Below are 20,726 nucleotides of genomic sequence, written 5' to 3' on the forward strand. Positions count from 1 at the left end.
CTGGACTGCTCCTTACAGAAAGTTGGTGCTCCCTCATCCCTGGCTGCTAAGAATCAATGTCCCTGGGTTCAGAATGAAGTCATGGCTCCACCCCACTGAGCATGGTGTTTACCAGGGAGGGACTGAGCAGACTGTTCCCTAAAGCTCTCTGCTCTGGGTTCCGGTCCTTTCAGAATGCCCACATCTGGCCACGGGAGTCCGGAGCCAAAAGGTTCTGCTGGTAGAATTTTCAAACAGCCCTTATGTCTCCGGCTGCTCTTCAGGTACTTTGAATCTTGTTACGTGATTATGACTTGTGTTTGGTTTTTGTGTCAAATTTTGCCACTTCGGGTTACTGTATTTGTGTTTCTTTCATATCCCCTGGAAGGAAAAAGCCATGATTTTTTTTTTCGTTAACTCCCCAACAGGCAGGTATAATGTTTAGTGCACAGTGACAACTCAGCAAGTCCTGATGATTGCCCAACTGTAATTACTAAATTGAAGAATAGTGGGGATTTTTAGTGGTCAAGAAAAGGTACCATGTGTCTAATGTTAGGAAACAAAAGTTTATTGAAATGACATGTCGATAAATTATCACCAGCATAAAACTGTCAGCGGAGTTTTCAACATGGGTTTTTGTTCTCTTAAAACGAAGGGAGGCTTTACAAGTCCATTGTCCCATATGAAAAATATTACATTTATCTGTTCAAATAAAGTCCTTTTGAAAAAGTAAATCACTTTTGAAATGGTCTTTTACACGTCTCCAGCCTATGACCAAAACAAAAATACATTAAAAAGATATAATTGTTTCCATTTAAAAATAATGAAATATAAAGTATTTAAGGTAATACACATGGAAAAATACTTAGGCATTTGAAATGCTAGAGTTTAGTCCTATTTTGTTAGTATATACTAAAAACATTTAAGACATAATAAGACATAATTTTTAAAAGTCACCAAGACAAAATGACATGTGGTCATTAAAATGTAAAAAAATATGACAATTATTTCATATACACCTAGGAAATATGCAAAACTGTTATTGCATGACATAAACAAATTGTAAATAACTCTGAGTTCAATAATTTGGGAATACAATCCAAACTAAGTTCTAATTTCCATTTAAGTCTTAACATCCTTAATAAAAGACAAAATTGATGAATATGGTGAGAGAAAATGAAAAGAAACTTTCAGGAAAGTTTCCGAAATGTTGTGAGTTAATAGAAATGAACAGTGATTCTCAGGGTAAACCGCTTTCGTCATACTCTATTTCAACATGGTGTTCCGGGCTGACCTGTTTGGCTCCCCCAAGCTGGTGCTGCTGCCCTTGTCCGATGGTGAGTCTGTTGAAGGGAATTATCTTCATGGTGGTTTTCTTCATGGAATACCAACGAGACTTCCAGGTGGCCCAAATAATGCCATTATCATAACCATTAGGAGTAGATGCTTTTGAGTAAGTGCCACCTAAGACAAATTGTAGATGGACATATCATTGCTCCTGTGTTTCCGTACCTCAGAGGGTCTGTAAAGAACTGTCAGTTATGATGCCCATTTTCACATCAAATTTATAGTGCTAGCAATTAACTGAAAATATCCCTAAGGATTCCTAAAACCTCCACTTACAATGAAAATAAATGGATTCTTAAACAACCCCTTACATCTGTGTTATACTTTCTGGTCACATTCATACTTTAAATATATTCCCTACTAAAAGGGCTAGAACCCCAGTTTCCCCAGTTGGTCTCTCTCCCTGAGTGTGACCATCTGGACTCAGCTACTACGGACCATCTTTCTGCAAGTAAGTTGGAATGGCAGGAGTCACGATTCCTGATCAGATGGTCTCAAGTCATCTGAAAACACAATCGTACTGCAAAGTATGAGGGACTTTAGAAAACAGTTCCAGAATGTTATTTCACATCTCCACTATACAGTGGAGAGTAGGTTGATGGGCCTTATCCTTGTCCTTGGGCAGCAGATCTCATGTAATTTTGTAACAGAATATCTGGGTCCAATACTGGCCATCAACATGGCTACTCCGGGGCATACGGGTCAACTCCTTCCCTGAGAATGTCTTCTAATTACATGGTTTGTAGGTGCAAAGATAAACTAGGTTTTTAAAACAAACAAACAAACAAACAAAAAAACTTGTGAAAGCGAGAGGTGAATTTAAATCATTTTTAAAGGACTTTAAGGCATCTATTGGCCAGGGCAATGCCCTGAGGAGGTAACTGCTCATCTTAATGGATCTTTTAGCATCAGTAGGGCTTCCTCGCACATAAATGTTGTGTAATAACAATAGTTTGTCAGGAAGTAAAACCAGTGTTTGTAACCACTCCAGCCTTAGCGCAAACTATAGCTCGCCTTCTCCCATCCTGAAGTAAGGGTCTAGACTCTTAGGCTGGACTGTTCTCCTCTCAAGCTCCCATGGACTCCTGTCCTTACCAACACTTCCTGCTCTTTACTCCATCCCTCTGGACACCGGTTTGCTGCTCACTGGTTGTACCTGATATACTGCTCATGTGTAGCTGAGCCAGGCTAATGTGTTAACTAGTATAAATACGGCAGGGTTAGTCCATCCAGGTCATAGATATGGGAAATCTGAAGGAGATACCATGACCCAACGTGTCAACTCTGATGGTGGTAATTTCAGGCGCAATGACAGACCACTGGCTGTTTTGCAGCAGGTGGATGGAGTTCTGATAGAAGGACCAATTTGAGATATAAGCATAGTTATCCAATTCCAGCTTAAAATCAAGAACTATATAATAAGCCCCCTAATATCTTTACTAATTATTTCTCACTTCCTTTTATCTATGTATACCTTTTATAAAAATATAGATTACACATTAACTCATACATCTAAGGAAGAAAGTCATACCTTGGTAATAGTTTCCATTGAGGTGACCAGCATGACACTTGTTCATCCACCAACCAGATCCATCCTGTTCAGCACAGTTACCATCAAACTTATCATTGTCATTGTCCCAGGTACTGAACTGCATGCCATTGTGGGATGTGAAAAACTTGTCGCTAGGATCATCACCAAAATCAAAGCCATCAAAGGCATCCCCAGCATCTCCACTGATGAAGTAGGCATATGTCAGGCGGTATTTGTCGCTTTCAGGTCCCACCCTGAACATGGCATAGTCCGCAGTACTATAAAGAAATAGACACATCATATCGTGAGCCTCATTCGGGACCTCAGAAGTATCCTCTCCTATAGGACAATTGTTTGGAATTTTTAACTTTGCTTCTTAAGTCTGCAATGTGCTCTTTGAATGAAGTCTTCTGCAAACTTGGTAAGAGGCAATGGCTGTATGAGCCAGTTCAGAGCTCATCAGCACCAACCAGAATGGTCTAGAAGCCTTCCTGGCATTTCAAAGAAAACTAAAAACTTCAGCCATTTTAATGCTTTTTGCCTATAGGATCCTATTATCAGATGTGTGGATGAATTTGACTGATTTTATATTTTCACTTTCATCTAAGTGGTTAGCATTGTTCACACAGTTATCATAAACCACAGTAATTAGCTGACACTGAGTAACCATTAACTAAAGCAACAAACTCAAAGGAGCTACAGCCCCTTTAGCTACTCATACAATTTGAAGGGTGAGTCTTAAAGGGACTGTTTTTTCCCAAGGCAACATGGTAGTGGCAATAAGGAGGGCCTCCTAGAGGGCCACACAGAAGAGGTGGGCCCTGTGTGGCCCACAAAACATGAACTGGGAGATCAGAGAGAGATTCTCCCCTGGGAAAAACAATATGAATAAGGGCCAGAATTCTATGGAGCTCAGGGAAGAATGGGCCTTGGTACATGAACATGGATTTCCAGAGAACATTCAGCTTCTTCCCTGATCTCCAGTACTTGTGAAATGGAAGATGTTTTCATAGGAGCAAATGTACTGACTATGGCACTTTCCAGGTAAAAATTTAAAATAATAAAAGTATGTGTTTGGCCAGAAAGCATAATTCATTATCTCATATAAAGGGAGTTGGGTATTTTTCTGAATTTTCATTAGGTATCCAACGCTCAAAGCCCCCAGGTAGCTCTGAGCATAGAGGGGGCTCCCCCTCACTAAAGGAGCCAGCTGATTTAATTTTAAGGTATCTGGGAAATCGGGAAAGGATGGATTCACTTTTCAACCAGGATAGTCTTAAGAAGACAATCTGTAGAGTCAAACTACCTATGTTCAAGTCCCACCTTTACACTATGATAGCAATATGACCTTGGGAAAATTAATTTGTAAAATGGGAGTAATACTATTATCTGCTTCATGAAAGAGTTATTAGGACTAGATTAAATTATAATTTCATGCTTGATTTCTGATAAATACTAAGTGTTCAGTAAATATCAGTGATTATTCTGTACGGTTCCAGGGTGAATAGATTGCACCAAAATACTCGGATCCATCCTGCACAGGACCTGTCTCTTTGGGCTGCCCAAGAACCAAAATGCCTTGTGGGGGAAGTGGCTGGCTGTGCTCTTGGCATGTGTCAGAGTGTCTTTGCCATTGGTCCATCGTTGGTTGGAGAATGCACATTCCAGACAACAAGAAGCCCTTTCTAAAACAGTACCTGGTTCTGCCAGTCCAGTCCTCCAGCTGCACTCTTAACGCATATGGGATGGTAGACTGTGTGCTTATCAAATGAATCTTCTCATTTCCCAGCCAAAATTCTGTGGTGCCATCAGGAGACAGATGTCCAAACCCTTCTTTGTACTGAATCCAGTTTTTCTTGAAATCCACACTTCCATCAAGCCTCTGATTACACAAGTGCATAGGCAAAAGGAAAGAATGGGCGGATGATCGGCACACATAAAGAAAATATTATAAACATTTGTTGAAAATGTGGACAGTATGATCCCATCATTTATTAACTAAATGACCTTGGTCAAGCTGCCTGGATTTCCTCATCTGCCAAATAAGAATGATGATGCTTACTTCTTAGTGTTGTTACAGGATGACATGAGACCATGTAGGAGAAACACTTAAAGGATGCCTGGCACATGGTAAATTCTAAATTAGTGGTAGTTTTTAGAAGACACTTAGAGGACCTCAGAACTTCAGCTTGAATTTGCTGATTTTTGTACCGATGGTGGAAAGGTCAACTCATTGCTCAACCTGTCTGCCAACCAGAGGTTCGATCAAACACGCCCTCTGGGCGCCCCCTGCAGGATTAGTTGTAACCGTGGTCAGAGGTAAACAAGAAAGCATTGCCGAAGAGGCCAGGGACTGGCAGATAGGAAACAGGGGGTCCTTCCTTGGAATAGCCCAACTTTATCCTCTGGGGCACGTTATATTTTTGGAATTGGCAGCCATAGGTCTTGATCTAAGTGATGAAACAGGTCCCTTCTAGTTTATTTTTTGTCACAATGATTCTGTGACTATGTGGTATCATGTATCTACAATAGCACTGAGAGCAGAGCGTCGAGTCAAAGCACAGGCTCTGAAACCAGACTGCCCGGTTTCAAATCCTAACTTCGTTACTACTAGTTAATTGTATGATCTTAAGTTACTTTACCTCCCGTGCCTAAGTTTCTTCCTCTGTAAATAGAGGTAATAATTGTGCCTACCTCACAGGGTAGTTTCGAGGATTGAGTTAATGTTCACAAGGCACTTAGAAAAGTATCCAGCATAAGGCAGATGCTTATATAAGTGTTTATTAAATGCACATGGTGAGGGAAAAATACCTTCTGAAGCACCGTCCATCCATTTCCAGATTCATCAATTTCACAGTAGACTAAGAACTGCTGCTTAGCTTTCAGAGGTTTGATAAAGTACAGCCCACTCTGTTTGGCTCCTTTATAGGCAATGTCTTGACAATCTGAAGAAGAAGAAGAAGAAGCATTTACTATGGCTTGAAATCCAGGTAAGACTGTTCCAGCCTTGAACGTGAGCTTTTAACAAGCTGCCAACTATTCATTTCCCATGAAGTTTTCTGTTACTTCTCACATTATCATTCCCTTTGAACTATTTTTAACTACTCGAAAAAAAGTCAAAGCAATGGGACGTTTTAGATTTAATGACTGGGCACTTTCAAAGTTATTCCTATACATTCCAAAACAGGAAATCTTTTCGCTTTGATGAAGGCGACCCCGTATCAATCTGTCACTTACCTTTCCCTGTTATATCATGTATTTGCACTGTGTCTCTGCAAGGTTCCTGACACTGATCTTCAAGCTGGGCTACTTTCTGTTTCAGGGTAGCGATCTTCTGACTGTTTGAATTATATATGTCCTGCAAAAATCTACAAGCCGAAGAGTGAGATAATAATAGAGCATTCCCTTCAGAGGTATAACTTTGCATTTTCATTTAAAAACACTACCTTATCTTTTCGGGAATTACTTTCTGATGCATTACTCCATTTCTTGGGAAAACTCTAAAATGGTGTTGCTTCACTGAGGGAAGTTAAAATTCTAAGCAGTCTTGGAAAGAAGATAAGGAAGGCCTTGTCCATTATCATTAATGCCATTGTCATTAAACAGGGTCATTCTGATGTTTCCCTTCTGTATCGGGGCAGCAGATAACGACCTGATTGAGTGAGAGCCTGGTTAAGAGGAAGGCTGCCTGGTGATCGTTCTTTAGACCTGATATTCTCAGGGAAGAAAAGGCTTTGTTCATTAATTCACATGTGCTGCATTATGCTTTTCACTTGTGAGTCCACTGAGGACCTCTTTAAGGTCTGTAATCTATAACTTACATGGGGAAAGGACCTGGGACATTATCTTACACGTAATAAGACAATAGACACTTTCCTGACCACCTTAAAGTTTCTGTTTACATGGCTTTGGGGAAAGGCTGGGGGAAGTAAAAAGCCTGCCTCTGTAGTTCGTGCAAGGTTGCCCTACATATTCAGAAATGCACCAAAACTGTCTACAGTGCACAGACTATTGTGTCTTTCCGTGAAGACGGATGCAAAAAGTATTTGACCACTCTTACATGACACCTTTCTCTACTACACCTTAGAAAGTTTCTGCATGCTAGCCTTCTCAACTTCAATGATGGGCAACAATAATGCAACTTATAACATTACTAACCATGGCCCTCTGATACCAGAAAGAGGAGTGATCCCTTCTGGGCCATTTCTCCCAAGCCACCATTTATCGTTATTTCTGAAGCTGTTTTGAAAACAATGTAGAAATAAAAATTGAGGAAATTACAACTGTCTCTTAGACTCTATGTTCAGGAAGTTAATGAGTCTCCGGGAAGTTGTTAATAAAGACATTTTACTTTCAGGGGAAGGCAGGAGAGTACATAATTGCAGGTTCATTGTGCCATGACCAACACAGCTTTATATCATGTTTGTTACACTTCGACTTTTAACTTTTGTAGCCAATATCTTTGCCATGCCTCCGCTTGCTTATTCCTCACCATCAATTTGTTGACAATCTTATAAAGAGAATTTTAGTCTCCACACCCAAATTCTCATTTGAACTTATTTTGTGAGACAAATGGTGGTGGGGGGAAGAAACATTTTGATAAATAAGGCCATGAGAGCATTTGAAGACATTTGATTGTCTTCAAATGTCTTTTCCCATATGACTGTTAAAGAGCGATTAGAACCCAATCCAATTCACAGGGCACTAACATGCTTGCTCCACCATGTGGTGGAGGTGCAATGCCACTTGGATATTAGAAGTGGAAAAAAATTATTTTCCCCGTAGTGTGCAATATTAAATAAAACCTCAATCCCTCTTGGAGAGTAAGTTAAAACAGAAATGCGTACCGAATACTGGAAGCATGTGATATAATTGATTCTTCAAATCGCAAAATATCTTCCAGTATTTTCTTGGAATTCTTGGTGGCTTTTTCTACACCATCTGTAACATGAGATAAGAGACAAACATGCTCAGGCAAAGAGAACCACTAAAACAACAGCAAAAGAACTGTATAAATTATTTCCTCGGTCAGTATTCTCCTTAAGTCCCTCACTTGGTTGTGATGGCTCATCGGGATTGTAGTTCACTTGGATGGCTCTGATCAGTTCTTTGGCTTCTGACGTTTTGTTTTCAACTTGATTTAAGATGTCTTCCAAAGACTGCAGATCCTTTTCTACTTCGTTTTGGTAGTTGGACAGGAAATCTGCAATTCCACACATAGTCGGGCAATAACTACCCTGAAAGTTCAACAACAGAGTGATTTAAAATCTTGATCCAGGCTGCACTTAAAATCTATTCATAAAAATAGATAAAAGCTAGACTATGTTAAAAGAGTTTAAAATGCCAAATAATATTTGTGACAGAATTCCTTTTATTCCTCTGCCCCTCTGCAGCCCAAACACAGCAAGAAACATAAAAACTACTTACAAATCTTTCATCTAAGATGCAGCAGTTGTCTCTGGTGGCAACATACTAGAGGAGAAAAATACAGAAATTTCACTAGTTTACATATCTTTTCCTGTTTTTCAGCTTTCCATTGAAAACAAATGCGCTTTGGAGAGAGCACACTTACAGCTAGGCATGTTGAAGAGAACAACAGAAGAGTGTAGAAGCAGAAGATTAAACTCCGGGGGTGCAAGGACCAACTCATGATGCCGGGGTGCCTTGTGCTCCAACCTTGTAAGTATGAGCACTGTGGCCTCTCAGGCTCCACTTGTCCCTTTATGTAAGCTCTGCGGAGGCCCAGGACTGCCACTGGCTGGAGCTGATCACGGGGCCTTCTCACCTGGGGGATGTCTCTTTTCCCTCATCCCAGCCCCCAGCCTATGCTCAGTCAGGTTCCCAGATTTTGCACACCAGTTTAAGCTCCTCCTTTTTTGGCTCAGTTCAACCTTTCTCCTCCGCAGCCAATTCATCTGCAATGGCTAGTGAAGCATGAGCCATGGCTAAGAGGAGGGAGGAGCACCTGGGAAGTTGCATGATGCAACCTCTTCCAGTATGCGGTGGGGAGAGCAAACACCGACAGCTGACCTCCACCAGAACAAACCCAGCCAGCTGACCTCGACCAGAGCAAACCCAGTCCAACCTTAAGATGGAGCCTGGTGCCATAACCCAATTCCTGAAAGCCCTTTCTTAGCCCATGGATTAGGTCATATAATTATTTTTTAACCTGGGGCTATGGCAGGAGGAGACTTTGCTTTCTACCAGGTCCCAATTTGTTCCCCAAACAAATGACCCTGGAAATATATCCCTGCCCCTCTGTGTTGATCGTTATCTTTTTCCTTTCTTTTTTAAAAAATTGAGATGCAATTGGCACATAGCATTATATTAGTTTTAGCTGTACAACATCGTAATTCAGTATTTTTATATACTGTGAAATGATCACCATAGTCAATATCCATCACTACACACAGTTACAGATTCCTTTCTTGGAATGAGAACTTTTAAGAGCTATTCTCTTAGCAACTTTCAAATACACAATATAGTATTGTTAAGTATAACATGATATATCCAGGGCTTACTCCTTTAGTAACTGAAAGTTTGCACCTTTTAACCCTTTCCGCCCCTATGTTGACCATCTGCATGGGTTTTCAGCCCTCAGTGCACTCCTGAGCCCAACTCTCCCTTGGTCTTCCAGCCCTGGGGGCACAGCAGCACCCGGCAGGCAGAGGGGAGCCTCTCAGGAGCCTTCTTTGTTTTTCTGAGGTTCCATCTCCTCACCTCAGGGGAAAGCCTAGATGCAGGAGGTAGGGGTGAGAAAAACACACCTCCCGTCTTGTGACTAGAAGCCTAAACTGGAGGAAAAGGGGTAAATGAGCTACCAGGGAAAGGCCAGCCTGTTGGCTCTGCCCTCACAGCTTCCTGGTGTGTTGGGAAAACACATTTGTCACCATCTCTTGTCGATCATCTGTAATTGTGTATCAGTGCTATTGTTAATATTCCTGTTCTGGTTATCACTCGTTTCCTCCCCTGAAACCAAGCCTCCTGCAGATTTTGGTTAAATATATTAGTAAGAGAAATATGTCTAAGATTGAAAGAAATGCTAACACTTTACTTCTAAATCTTTACAAAGGAATATTTATGTGTTGACTTGAAGCAAAGATAATGTTCCTACTCAGTAAATAATTAATGATATTATAACAAGGTGAACATATCAAAACCAGATTTGTGGCCTTTTCTCTCCTCTTTAATGGTTCCTCTCTCTGACTTATCAGTTATTGCCAATCATGTTATCGGACCTCCAGCCAATTAAAGTCCACAAACTTCCTCATTCTCCTTATCTACTCATCTAATGAGTTGTCAAAGCTTGTTGTTAAAACTGTTTTCACGGTGCCACTTGCATTTTATTCCTTCTTTCTATTTCCACTGCCGCCATGCTGGAGGAGGCTCTCTTATTTCTTGTCCAGACTGCGTGTCTGTGCTGCCTGCTGACTGGTCTCCCTTCCTCCACACCAGGCACTTCCTGCTCCAAACTGTCACCCTGATGACAGAATAGTTTTCCTATAATGTAGCTTCGAGTATGACATTCAGCTGATCAAAAGCCGTCAGTGACTCCCTATCTCCCACCATAATGAATGTAAACATAGTCATTGTCCCTTTGCTGCTTTTTCCCTCTCGATTCTGTTTCCTGCATCCTCTAGTCTAACCAAATGGAATCACATAAGTCCCCTCAACGTGCATTGTGTTTTCCTTTTTGTATGGGCCACCCTCTACCTGGGTTGCCTTGGTACGCGCTCCTGCATCTCTGCCTGTCAAATTTCTACACAACCTGAAGGTCCTGTTTCATGATTCCTATTCCCTCCAAATAAAACCCCAAAACTCTGCAGGCCAGCTCGGCCTCTTTCATAGCATTTATAGAAACCTTGTAATATATATATATATATATGTATATATATATATATATACACATATATACACACACACACATACATATACATATGTATATATATGTATACACATACACACACACATATGCAGTATGCACCTCATTAGATGGTAAACTTATTTTATGGGTGCCACACCTAGCATATAGCAATATTTAACACTCAATAATGAGTTGATGGTATTGAATTGAATTGAGCTAGAAATAAGCCTTTAAAGTTTATACTTCTAATATCCCTCAAAACGTTCAAATGCAAAAAAAAAAAAGACTTTGTCAAGGATAATTACGTAAAAATAAATAAATAATCAATCAGAAAGTACCTATGGATAAGGTGAGTGTGTAAAAATTACTAATCAGAAATCAATAGCCATCTTCTATTAAAACAAAGCTCATTTGGAATATATAATGGAAGAAAAACATCGCATGTAATTTCAACCATACAAATATGACCAGATAAAATATCTAAGGAAAAATGTAATAAGTAATAGAATGAATATCATTAAAAATTCCAAACAATGCTTTAAGGTTATAAAATAAAAATTGGAAAAATAAAAATCATGCTCTATTTCTAAATAAAAAGAATCATTAAAAATCTCAGCAATTTCCATAATTTAGAACTGTATTAATATTCCAATAAAACTATAAAAAGACTTTTTTCATCTTACTTTCTTCTTTTTTTTAAAGAATTAGATTAGCTGTTTCCAAAACTCAAATAAAAAAAGAGAAAATCATCTCAGAAAATTTTAAACAAGAAGACTGAGGACCAAAATATCTAATATTATGTCAAATATTAAAACATATTATAAAACAATATATTTAAACAATATGATACTGGCCCATATTAGGTAGATAAGTATTATCAAGATATTGGCCTAAGTATATTTTGATGTTTTGTATGATAAAGTTGGTATTACATATCAGTGAAGATATTAAAAATTATTAAATATATGGCATTAGTATGGCATTAGAACAACTGGGAAGTTATCTGGGAAAAAAAATTTGGCATGCATACCTAACTTCTTATGCCAAAATGAATTACAGACTAAATAACTATTGGAATATAATAGAGTAATCCACAAATATGCTAGAAGAAAATATGAGGAATGTTTTCTAATATTTCATTCATAATATTTGAGCATGGAAGGTGTATCTAAATATGAGATGAACTCCCAGCAAAGATTGATGAATTCTGACCACATTAAAAAAAAAGCCTTCCTAGCCAAACCATCCCCCTATAAAAGAACACGATACACAACATCAAAGGCAAAAACCCTAAAAGACAACAGAATACATAAGCACACATGTCAGCGTGTACATTGAAGATCATTTCGAGATTACATGCTAGAGCCTACCACTGTTTGCCTCTGTGGAGAGGGATGGGGCAGGGAGTGAAGCGGAAAGTGAGGGAAAGGCTTCATTTCCCTATATGAGCATCTAGGCAAAATACATACCATTAAATATATACTTACTGATTATTCACAATGATTTATTTGTTGTACTAATGATTATTTCTTGACTATTTTTTATTCGAATATAAAAGGTGACTAAGGCATTGCTTTTCAAGGAAAGGATAGCTCAACCGAAGAGAATATGCGTCAGTAGTTGTCAAGAGCTCTGGAGCTCGAAGCCCATTTGTACAATTTACCAGCTGTGTCATTTAGGACAAGTTACTTAACTTCTTTGAGTTGCAAAATTTGCATTAGTAAGATAGAAAAATTATTTAAAATAATACTTCATAGGACTGTTACCAGGATTCAATGGAATAATGTGCTGAGCACATTGCCTGATTCACAGAAAGTGTTAAGTGAATGTTTATAAGGCTTATGAGTCACCAAATGTTTTAAATTGACAAGTGGAATTTGTTTAAATAGGTATTTTATTACATGGAATTGTAGAGGGACCACTATTGGTAGATCTGGCTTGTGGGGACCAAGCTTCATTGTTCCAAGTACAAAAAGTTTTCTCTGATGATGAATGATCTGCCACTACTGACTGCAGACTGGTTCTGTCACACTCTCCAGAGAAGAAAGCCTCTGGTGTCTAATTTAGGCGGAGATTCCACCTCAATTAACTCCGCCAATCAAAGATGAAATGATAACAGGAGACTGCACACCTTGCAAAAAAGGGTCATTATTATCAGAGTTTAATCAAAGCGTATCAAATAGAGCATGTTGTCATTGTGGCTCTTCTTGCTGAAGACCATAAAATATTGATACGCTTTGTTGCAGTTAAGATACTAATTCATAACTTTGTTTTACATCTTACACATGTATTATATATATGTATATATACACACACATATACATGCATACATATATATATATAATCTCATATGCATGGGGTTGGTAAACACTTAAAAAAATTGGAAATTCTATCTTTTTCAACCCCAGAGGTATAGTGCCTGTATTCCTGGCTTTTCGCTGACTTGCATTGGAATCTGAGATGTGTTATCACAACTTTAAAGAAAAGACTTGATTTGAAAAGACTTGCTTTTTACCACAATCTCAAGTTGTAAATCTAACCCTATTAGATAAGATGTTTTCTGAGAGAAAACGGCCAACAGTGATTTAGTGGCCTACTTGGCCCTACTCTCAGTCACTGGGTTTGTTAAATTTTAACTTGTTCTCTTCTACATTTGAGCTTGTTTTTTTTCTTCTGATAAATTATAAATGATTGATGAATTCCAGGAAAAAGAATATTTCTTAAATCAAATTTCCTCTACTTCCAGGTTTGTCTTCTGAGAAAAGAGCACAGGTAGTATTTAAGCCAAAATAATCATTTAATCATTTAATTCAGAGGTCAATGGGCTTGCTTACTGAAATGATAATTTCTCAAATTGCCTATCAACCATTTGTGCTCTGATTTGAAAATATAATATTTACTGCGAACAGTCTTCACGTGCATGGGCAAGTCACTCTACGAACTCCTTGTCTGTTTTGTTCATTTATGCTCCCAAATTCTTTGCTGAATTCAAATTTGATTTGGAAGAGTTACTTTAAGACTTATTGACCTGGGGAAGAAATGATGTAGGCCTGAAGGAATAATAGAAAGAGCTACCAATTTTGAGCATCTTCTTAAGGCTCAATGTCATGCTCTAGTTTAGTTGCTGCTATTTTGTATATTCTCTCATTTAATCCTCACAACAGGCCTAGAGGGAGATGTGATTATCTGCGTCTTACAAATGAAGAGAGCCTTTGAGAGGTTATGGTGATATATGCAAGGTTATTGCATCCCAACAAGGACTCAGATCCATGGGCCCAATGCTGCACTCTTAACCATGCCCCTAAAGTACTCACAAAGCCCTTCTTGATCTAAGGTCATATACAGATACAAGATGTTACTATGAAAGTGATTCATGGACAGAATGAGCTCCTAGCAAAGGTTAAGGATTCTAAAACACCATGTGTGTATGCATAAGTGTGTGAGAGATTACAGGAACATATGTTGACATCTATCTGTCTGTCTGTCTGTCTGTCTAATCTGCCTTTCTAACTCCTTCTCTGGGTTAGAGACAAGGTAGCTGGATGGTCTTTTACAGTCTTTCTCAAACCTGGGTTTTAATTGTTTTATACTGCTTATATTGTCTGTCCAATCATAGACAGAAAGTTTTTCAATGCTAATTGCATGATTCAAGTTCAATAGGACTTCAGTTCATCAAGTCTTTCAGTACTTTAAAGAAAGATACATCCATTGGGAGATGCCAGGAAGCTCCAATCAATGCTGACAATGATATGTCCATATTTCTAATAAGTAAACCATTTATAGACTCGAGCTAAATTTACAACCTGACTCCTCAGAATTGGATTTCCTCAAAATAGAAAGAAAATGATTTGTTGGCATGTTGAAAATCAGTCCAACATAATAGTAAAAATACCCCACTAAGGGAAACAAAGTTATCTGTTCGTCTATTTGCTTTGTTTATAAAAATAGCACATGGAAAGTGAAAATAAAATTTTTTTGGAAGTCTATGAACAATGTGCTTTTAGTTTCACTGTGTAGTAAATCAAAGACAGAAAAACAACATGGGCCGTGTCATATGGAGTTCTCACTGGGGGCAGGGCAGCCAGCCATAGGGTGGGTCTTGAACTTCTTAACCTCATAAAGCTTCATCAGATGTATCAATTGAGCCATCGGGCCAAGGGGCAGGGGAGTTCAAAAAGTGCTTTGATTAGGACTTAGAAAATTAAGCAAGCGAGTGTGCCCAGAAAAAGGATTGTCCTAATCAGAGTTATATCCAGAAACAAAAATGGCCAAGAATCATCCATGTTTAATATTGGCTGGAGATTAAGGGATTTCGGAGGCCGCCCTGGATCGAGACAAATTGGAATGGAGATGTTAGGTTGCAGTACCAAATTCGTCTGTTACTGAGTTCATGGCTTGTGTTCGTTTCTAGCTTCACAGAAATTACAATTTGAGACCCCTAAACCTTTGAAAGAATTTTTGCCACTAATGTGATCAGCAGAATAATAGCTGGAGCAAGTAAGTGTGGGAAAAAGTAAAACAAAAAGGCATCAAGTTACATTTCTCTGTTTGATAAAAATTCTGGTGATTTTGTCAAATAAATTACCTTGGGAGAAAAAGAATTATGTAGTATTCCCAAAGAAAGAGGGAGGGTAGAAAGAATAGACAACGTTATGAGACAACAAAATGACATCTTATCTTCCTTAATGCCCGCATTTGCTTGAAGCTTCTGACTTGAATGAGGTAAATGAAATACTTATGAGACTTGTTGCTGTGTGTTAAATTCTATCTAACTCCTTGGGTTAGTTTACTATCTAACTGGGATTGCACTACAGTCCTTTCCATTCAAAGTTAAATCCAAAAGAATAAGTGATGTGTAAAAGTTAACTTTATGTTGACATTTTGAAGGACCTTTCTTCGCCTGTGAAGGTGACACAGATCAGCCTTCCTGAAACCGGGGCTGCTGTGTGTGCTTTACCTTGAGTGGCGGAGCAGTGACCTCCGAATGGTAAGCCATGGCACGATTTGTAAAAAGCCAAACATTTACTGAATGTTTTGCAAGGAAGACCAGAGTGTCAACCACATTCTTGGCTGATACCTTTTGTGTCAGTAGGTTACTGAGCAATGGCCTTCCTGCAGGACTAACCAGGACACACTCATCCCTAAAGAAACAAATTAAGTCAAAATTCAGAACACAGTGTTTCATCTGTTATAACCGACACAGCGGAAATTCTATTTACCCAAGTCCAGGAAACCAGTTGCTTAACTGTGTACCCCTCTAGGTCAGAAAACTACCCTATAATCTAATATCAATACTTTTTGTGGATCTTACCCATTATAATTTATTAGGTGAATGACCCCATTAGCACTTTATGGGTATGCAATACGGCATCATTTCATTATGGGATGGAAGGCTCCTTTCTCACACCCTCTCTTCACATCTTCCTGAAACGAACTGTCTGTAGCTCTGATACAGAATCTCTATAGAATTATCCTAGGAAAATTCCTGAAATAATACTTAATAAAATATGCACCCCCTCCCCCAATTGGTTAAAGGGTAGTTGCACACTGTCCCATGATGTTCCCCTGCAGGGTATTCAAACCGGATGTTTATCGGGCGTGTACTACTGGCTAGGCCCTCCTCATCCCGCACAATGAACAAGTTAGACAAAATCCCGCCTGTCAAGAGGTTTATGCTCTGGTGGAGGGAAAGAGGCAGTAAATAACATACATAAAGTCAACGGATGATAGAGGCCGTGATTAAAAATAAAGAAGGTTTAAGGGAATGATATAGACTCCTGCCAGGGGCTGGTTGAGCTATGGTGGTCTGGGAAGCATTCTACTATAAGGTGACGTAAGATGACAGGTGACTTACGGTGATTTACGGTGACTTGTCAGGTTTAGTGTGGAGGTTAGTTACAAAGCTCATGGCTGGCTCACTACTGCCACCTGCAGGCCTCTCGGAATGTGGCCAGTTTGAAGCCAACGTGTTTACAGACCGGTACTTTTTTATTTGGGGCTGTCAGAGAATTGACAGTCCAGATAAGTGACAGAGTGAAAGCAAAGCAAGCAGAGGAGCCCCGTGAAAGCTGGCCGCCAAATACCACGAAGCCCATCTGTACACTACCGTCTTAGCTGGTGTCCTGAGACGGAGCCCTGATGATGTCATTCTCCTCATCAAAAACCAGCAAGGACTCCCTATCTGCTAACCAATTAAGTACACACTTCTCAGCCTTGCATTCCAGGTCTCCCCGCCCACCCCCGCCCAAGAAATACATTCAATATAACTTACTAGCCATATATTCTAAATGAGGTAGCACAACCCCATAAGATGTTAAGATATTATTACAATCATGTAAAACTAAATTAATTAAAATAAATTTTATGGAAGCCCCATGAAGGCAAGGGTTTTTATCTGCTATTATCTTCAGCACTTGAAATAGTACACTCAATAAACATTTGTTGAAGGAATAAGGTATATTTTAGTAAAATATTACTAGATACTAAATACTACTAAAACACTAAAATATTAAAATGCAATGTGAGGCCAAGCGCATGACCATTAAGGCCTTACAAGATCAGTCAAGAGAAGACAAGGCAAAGTACACCAGGCTCAAAAGCATCTGTCTCGGAGGAGAAGCTGTTCTTGGGAGTAACATGGTCATCAGATGCCACAGGGCCGGTCAGCTACGGAACTGGGGCTGAGCAGTGAGCGGGCCACGGACAAACCACAGTGATGTTGCTATGGTTCCACCTGAGTGGCAGCAGGAGGGGAGAGAGACATTCTGTGTGACTTTTTGACTAAAGGGGACTTCACATGTATTTAATGTTTGGGAAACATATAATGCTTTAAAACAAACCCAAGTTTAAATGGTATCCATAAAATGGGCTGGACAAGTCCCAGAATGCCACAGCACTAGGAGGAATTTCCAGGGGCTACTGGGCACTGCTTCTGACCCACTATATGAAGGATGAGGAGGGAAGGCTATGCCCAGGCCCCTGAGCTACTTTCATTGTCCGGAATAAGTGGGCCCGCACCAAACCGTACAACCTTAACAAAGTTAAATAAAATCCTGGCAGGTGGGGAAATGAAGGGAGTGATATAGTATTGTGTTTTGGAGCTCTATCAGGCACTTGCCCTAACCTAAGGAAAACGTCCAGAGCACACAGGATCACGTAAAGAAAGGCAAGAGGCCTTCACCTGCCCCTTTCCTTAGCTTTGTCCTGGTCCCATGCCTTAGCCCAACTCACTCACCCATGTCCCATGCCAGCACTAGTGAGAGGGGTCATGGCCTACATTTGGGAAGTTCTTGCAGGGTGTTGGGTTGCAGGATCTTGGGTCCCTCCCCACACACCCCTCAACTACAGCTTGGAATTGAACCTCAGACCCCACACTTCTGTCTGTTGTAAGGAAACCTGCCCCTGACTCCCGGCTGGGCCCCAGCATCCTGCCCTAACCGGGTGTGCAGTGGTACCTTCTTCCTCCTTTCAGCTCTCCAGAGAATAGGACCTGAGAAACTCACACTAGTGAGGTATGAAGGACTGATCCGGCCTATGGTGGTACTTCTACCAAGATTGAAATTTAAACTTGAGATAAAACTAGAAACCAAAGAGATGTGCTTCTACAGATAAAATTGAAGGGAACAATCAGCTATTGGGAGAGAATTATAGGATCAAATAGCACAAGTTAGGTGACTAAGAGTATCTGTATGAAGCAATTTCATGATGGAAGGACAATATTCTAAGTACTTAGACTTTTCTTCTGCACAACTGTTTCTTAAGATGATTCTTAGGTTTTTCTTTTGTTTAAAAATGCAGATTCCTTGGCCCCTTTCCAGACCTACTGAATCAGAGATATCTGGGTGTGGACCCCAGGAGTCTGCATTTTATTAACAAGCTTCCCTAGGGGATCACTACACCATGTGCAGGGAAGTAGGAGACCCACTGCCTTATGCTGTCTGCAGAGGAACCACACCTGCTTTACACGAGTAGTCTTTCTATTCAGCAAGTTCAAAGCTCACATAATTCCTCTGCTATATTTTATACTGAAGGCATGCTGAAATTATTTCTTGTTACAAACAGAACCTTTAAAAGACCAAGCTATATCAGTTTCTCCTATTTAAGCTAAAAATTAAATTTTGGATAATCAATTTACTGGCATGTGTTGCTTTAAGAGGATTTCTTCAATGCTGTCAAAAGAATGGCATGCAGACTGTTACCGAACCCAATGCCTTAACATGCCACAGAAGTCCTTGCACACGGGAGGCGCACAGGAAATAGTTTGGAAACATTCCAGCACTTTATAGGAATAGACTAGAAAGAACTAGACCATTTAGGAAAGGGTCGAGTTGTGAGGAAGACACAGGGAGGAAAGGGTCGAAGATAATAGCTCTGAGGAATCAGAGAGTTGACAATGAACATACATAGCAACATAAGAAGGAGGAACTGGGTTAGCGGAGGGAGAAAATGAGTCTAGTTTCCAACATGTTAAGCGTGGCGAAACCTCTAAGGCGATGGCATTGGAATGCTGAAGACGGATTTAGGAATGAGATCCAATGTTGAGTCAATGGGGGACATGAGAGTTTCCAAGAAGAAAATACAACGTGAAAATAAACGGACCCGAGGACAGAACTTGGACCTGAATTTACAGCTAACTGCACAGACAGAGGCTGAAGGAATGGCTCTGCCCATGCCTCATGCCCCAGTCCTACAGACATGCCAACGCCTTGCAGATCACCTCAGTGAAAGCCTGTGGGCTTGAGTTCACCCGTGCATAGGCCTCGGAATGCTTTCAAATGAAAGAATGGTAACGATATCCAATGGAGAATACCTCTACTGTTGGCTCATATGTCTCATCATACAGAATGACCAGTGGAAGAGCCATTTTACTTATTTCATGTTCTGTGGACCCAGAAGCAGGGGAGCTGGCTAGTAAATACATTTTGTTCCTTAGTGTATTCTGTGAAGTTAATCCCCTAGTTGTGCCGAATTTCCTGAGGAGCTTGGAGGAACCTGTTGGATTGCACAGTGAACGGGGTTAATATAGCGTACATCATTATCGAGAGCTATGATTACATAGCACTTCCTGCAGCTAGTGACAAGAATATAAGCCATTTAGCAGTATGTTTTATTTCAGGCCCTATCTTGGGAGCCAGACCCTCTCTGATACATAATGTAACAGAGACACCTGCTGGTGAAGTTATTTCACTATTAGGTAACAGGCACAGGAGCGTGGACACATACAGACCTCTCCACTCATGCTGCCTCATAGATTCATGTAGGTAATGTATCCTACAAACCATTCCTTTTGTATGTGTATAATTGATTGTCTGAACATTAGATTCCTCTGCTTTTGTGCTGATGAAGGAATAGCAATGTCAGAATGAATCATCAGCCAGCGTCAAACACCAGCATTCAAAGTGCGTCAGTCAGCACCCTGAACTCAGACTTTGGGTGTGTGGCATGCCTGGGAGAGGCTTGAGCCTGGTGGAGCTGAGGATTCTGGGTGTGTTTGGGTGTACTTCCTACTGAACCTTAGGATGTTACATTAACAAGCCAAAGATCTCCCGTGTATTGGTTCCTGGGTTGTTGATTTCTTCACAACAGGCTGGGACCCATGAATGCAAAAGCCTTCGGGCAAAGCCAAATGTTCTTTAAAACATATGCAAATGTTTTAAACACAGCCCAACTATGCAGACCTTTACTATTGAGAACCAGCCTGCTTTGCATACCCTGAGAAACTGCATCCAACACCTGATGGCCATAGATGAGATAAACTTGGTAGCTATTAAAGATCCCACTCTGCTGCTGGCCTTGGGAGCTCCCTGATGCACAGACTCCCCAGGGGTAGCTGAGCAGCCTCACCCAGAAGTATAAGTCCCCTCTCGCATTCCCCTTATCCCCCAGGAGTGTTCCCTTACCTTCCGATTCTTCTGGATGGTGGTCCCTGTGCTGCCATAGTCTCTGGATGGTCCTATGCTGCCTGGGACTCCTCTCTCCTGCTCCTGCAAGAAAACTGGCCAAAAT

The 20,726-nt window shown here is 40.2% G+C and overlaps 1 protein-coding gene across 2 annotated transcripts; it reads right to left on the bottom strand.

Moving 5' to 3' along the window:
• Positions 1–526: 526 nt before the first annotated feature.
• Positions 527–8,588, bottom strand: FGG (fibrinogen gamma chain). Of its 2 annotated transcripts, XM_045202792.3 has the most exons (10): positions 8,430–8,588; positions 8,285–8,329; positions 7,911–8,094; positions 7,705–7,798; positions 6,095–6,225; positions 5,669–5,802; positions 4,555–4,739; positions 2,858–3,135; positions 1,274–1,443; positions 527–747 (listed from the first exon to the last, which is right to left on the bottom strand). In XM_045202792.3, the coding sequence occupies exons 1-10, from the start codon at positions 8,505–8,507 to the stop codon at positions 733–735; spliced, it is 1,314 nt and encodes a 437-aa protein (XP_045058727.1). In that variant the 5' UTR covers positions 8,508–8,588; the 3' UTR covers positions 527–732. The 2 variants fall into 2 exon arrangements, with proteins under 2 accessions (XP_045058727.1, XP_024424507.1); XM_024568739.4 differs by lacking the exon at positions 527–747 and having other exon boundaries at positions 764–1,443.
• Positions 8,589–20,726: the final 12,138 nt, after the last annotated feature.

Source organism: Desmodus rotundus, chromosome 9, assembly GCF_022682495.2.
Source record: "Desmodus rotundus isolate HL8 chromosome 9, HLdesRot8A.1, whole genome shotgun sequence".
NCBI lineage: Eukaryota > Metazoa > Chordata > Mammalia > Chiroptera > Phyllostomidae > Desmodus > Desmodus rotundus.

What these genes read in the sequence shown, in the direction of transcription:
- FGG (XM_024568739.4), bottom strand. Translation starts at nt 8,507, where the DNA reads ATGAGTTGGTCCTTGCACCCCCGGAGTTTAATCTTCTGCTTCTACACT. An exon ending in CGATGAGCCATCACAACCAA is followed by an intron (nt 7,799 to 7,910) that starts GTGAGGGACTTA and finishes CTCATGTTACAG; the next exon opens with ATGGTGTAGAAAAAGCCACC. An exon ending in GACTGGACTGGCAGAACCAG is followed by an intron (nt 3,136 to 4,554) that starts GTACTGTTTTAG and finishes ATTTCTTTATAG; the next exon opens with TACTGCGGACTATGCCATGT.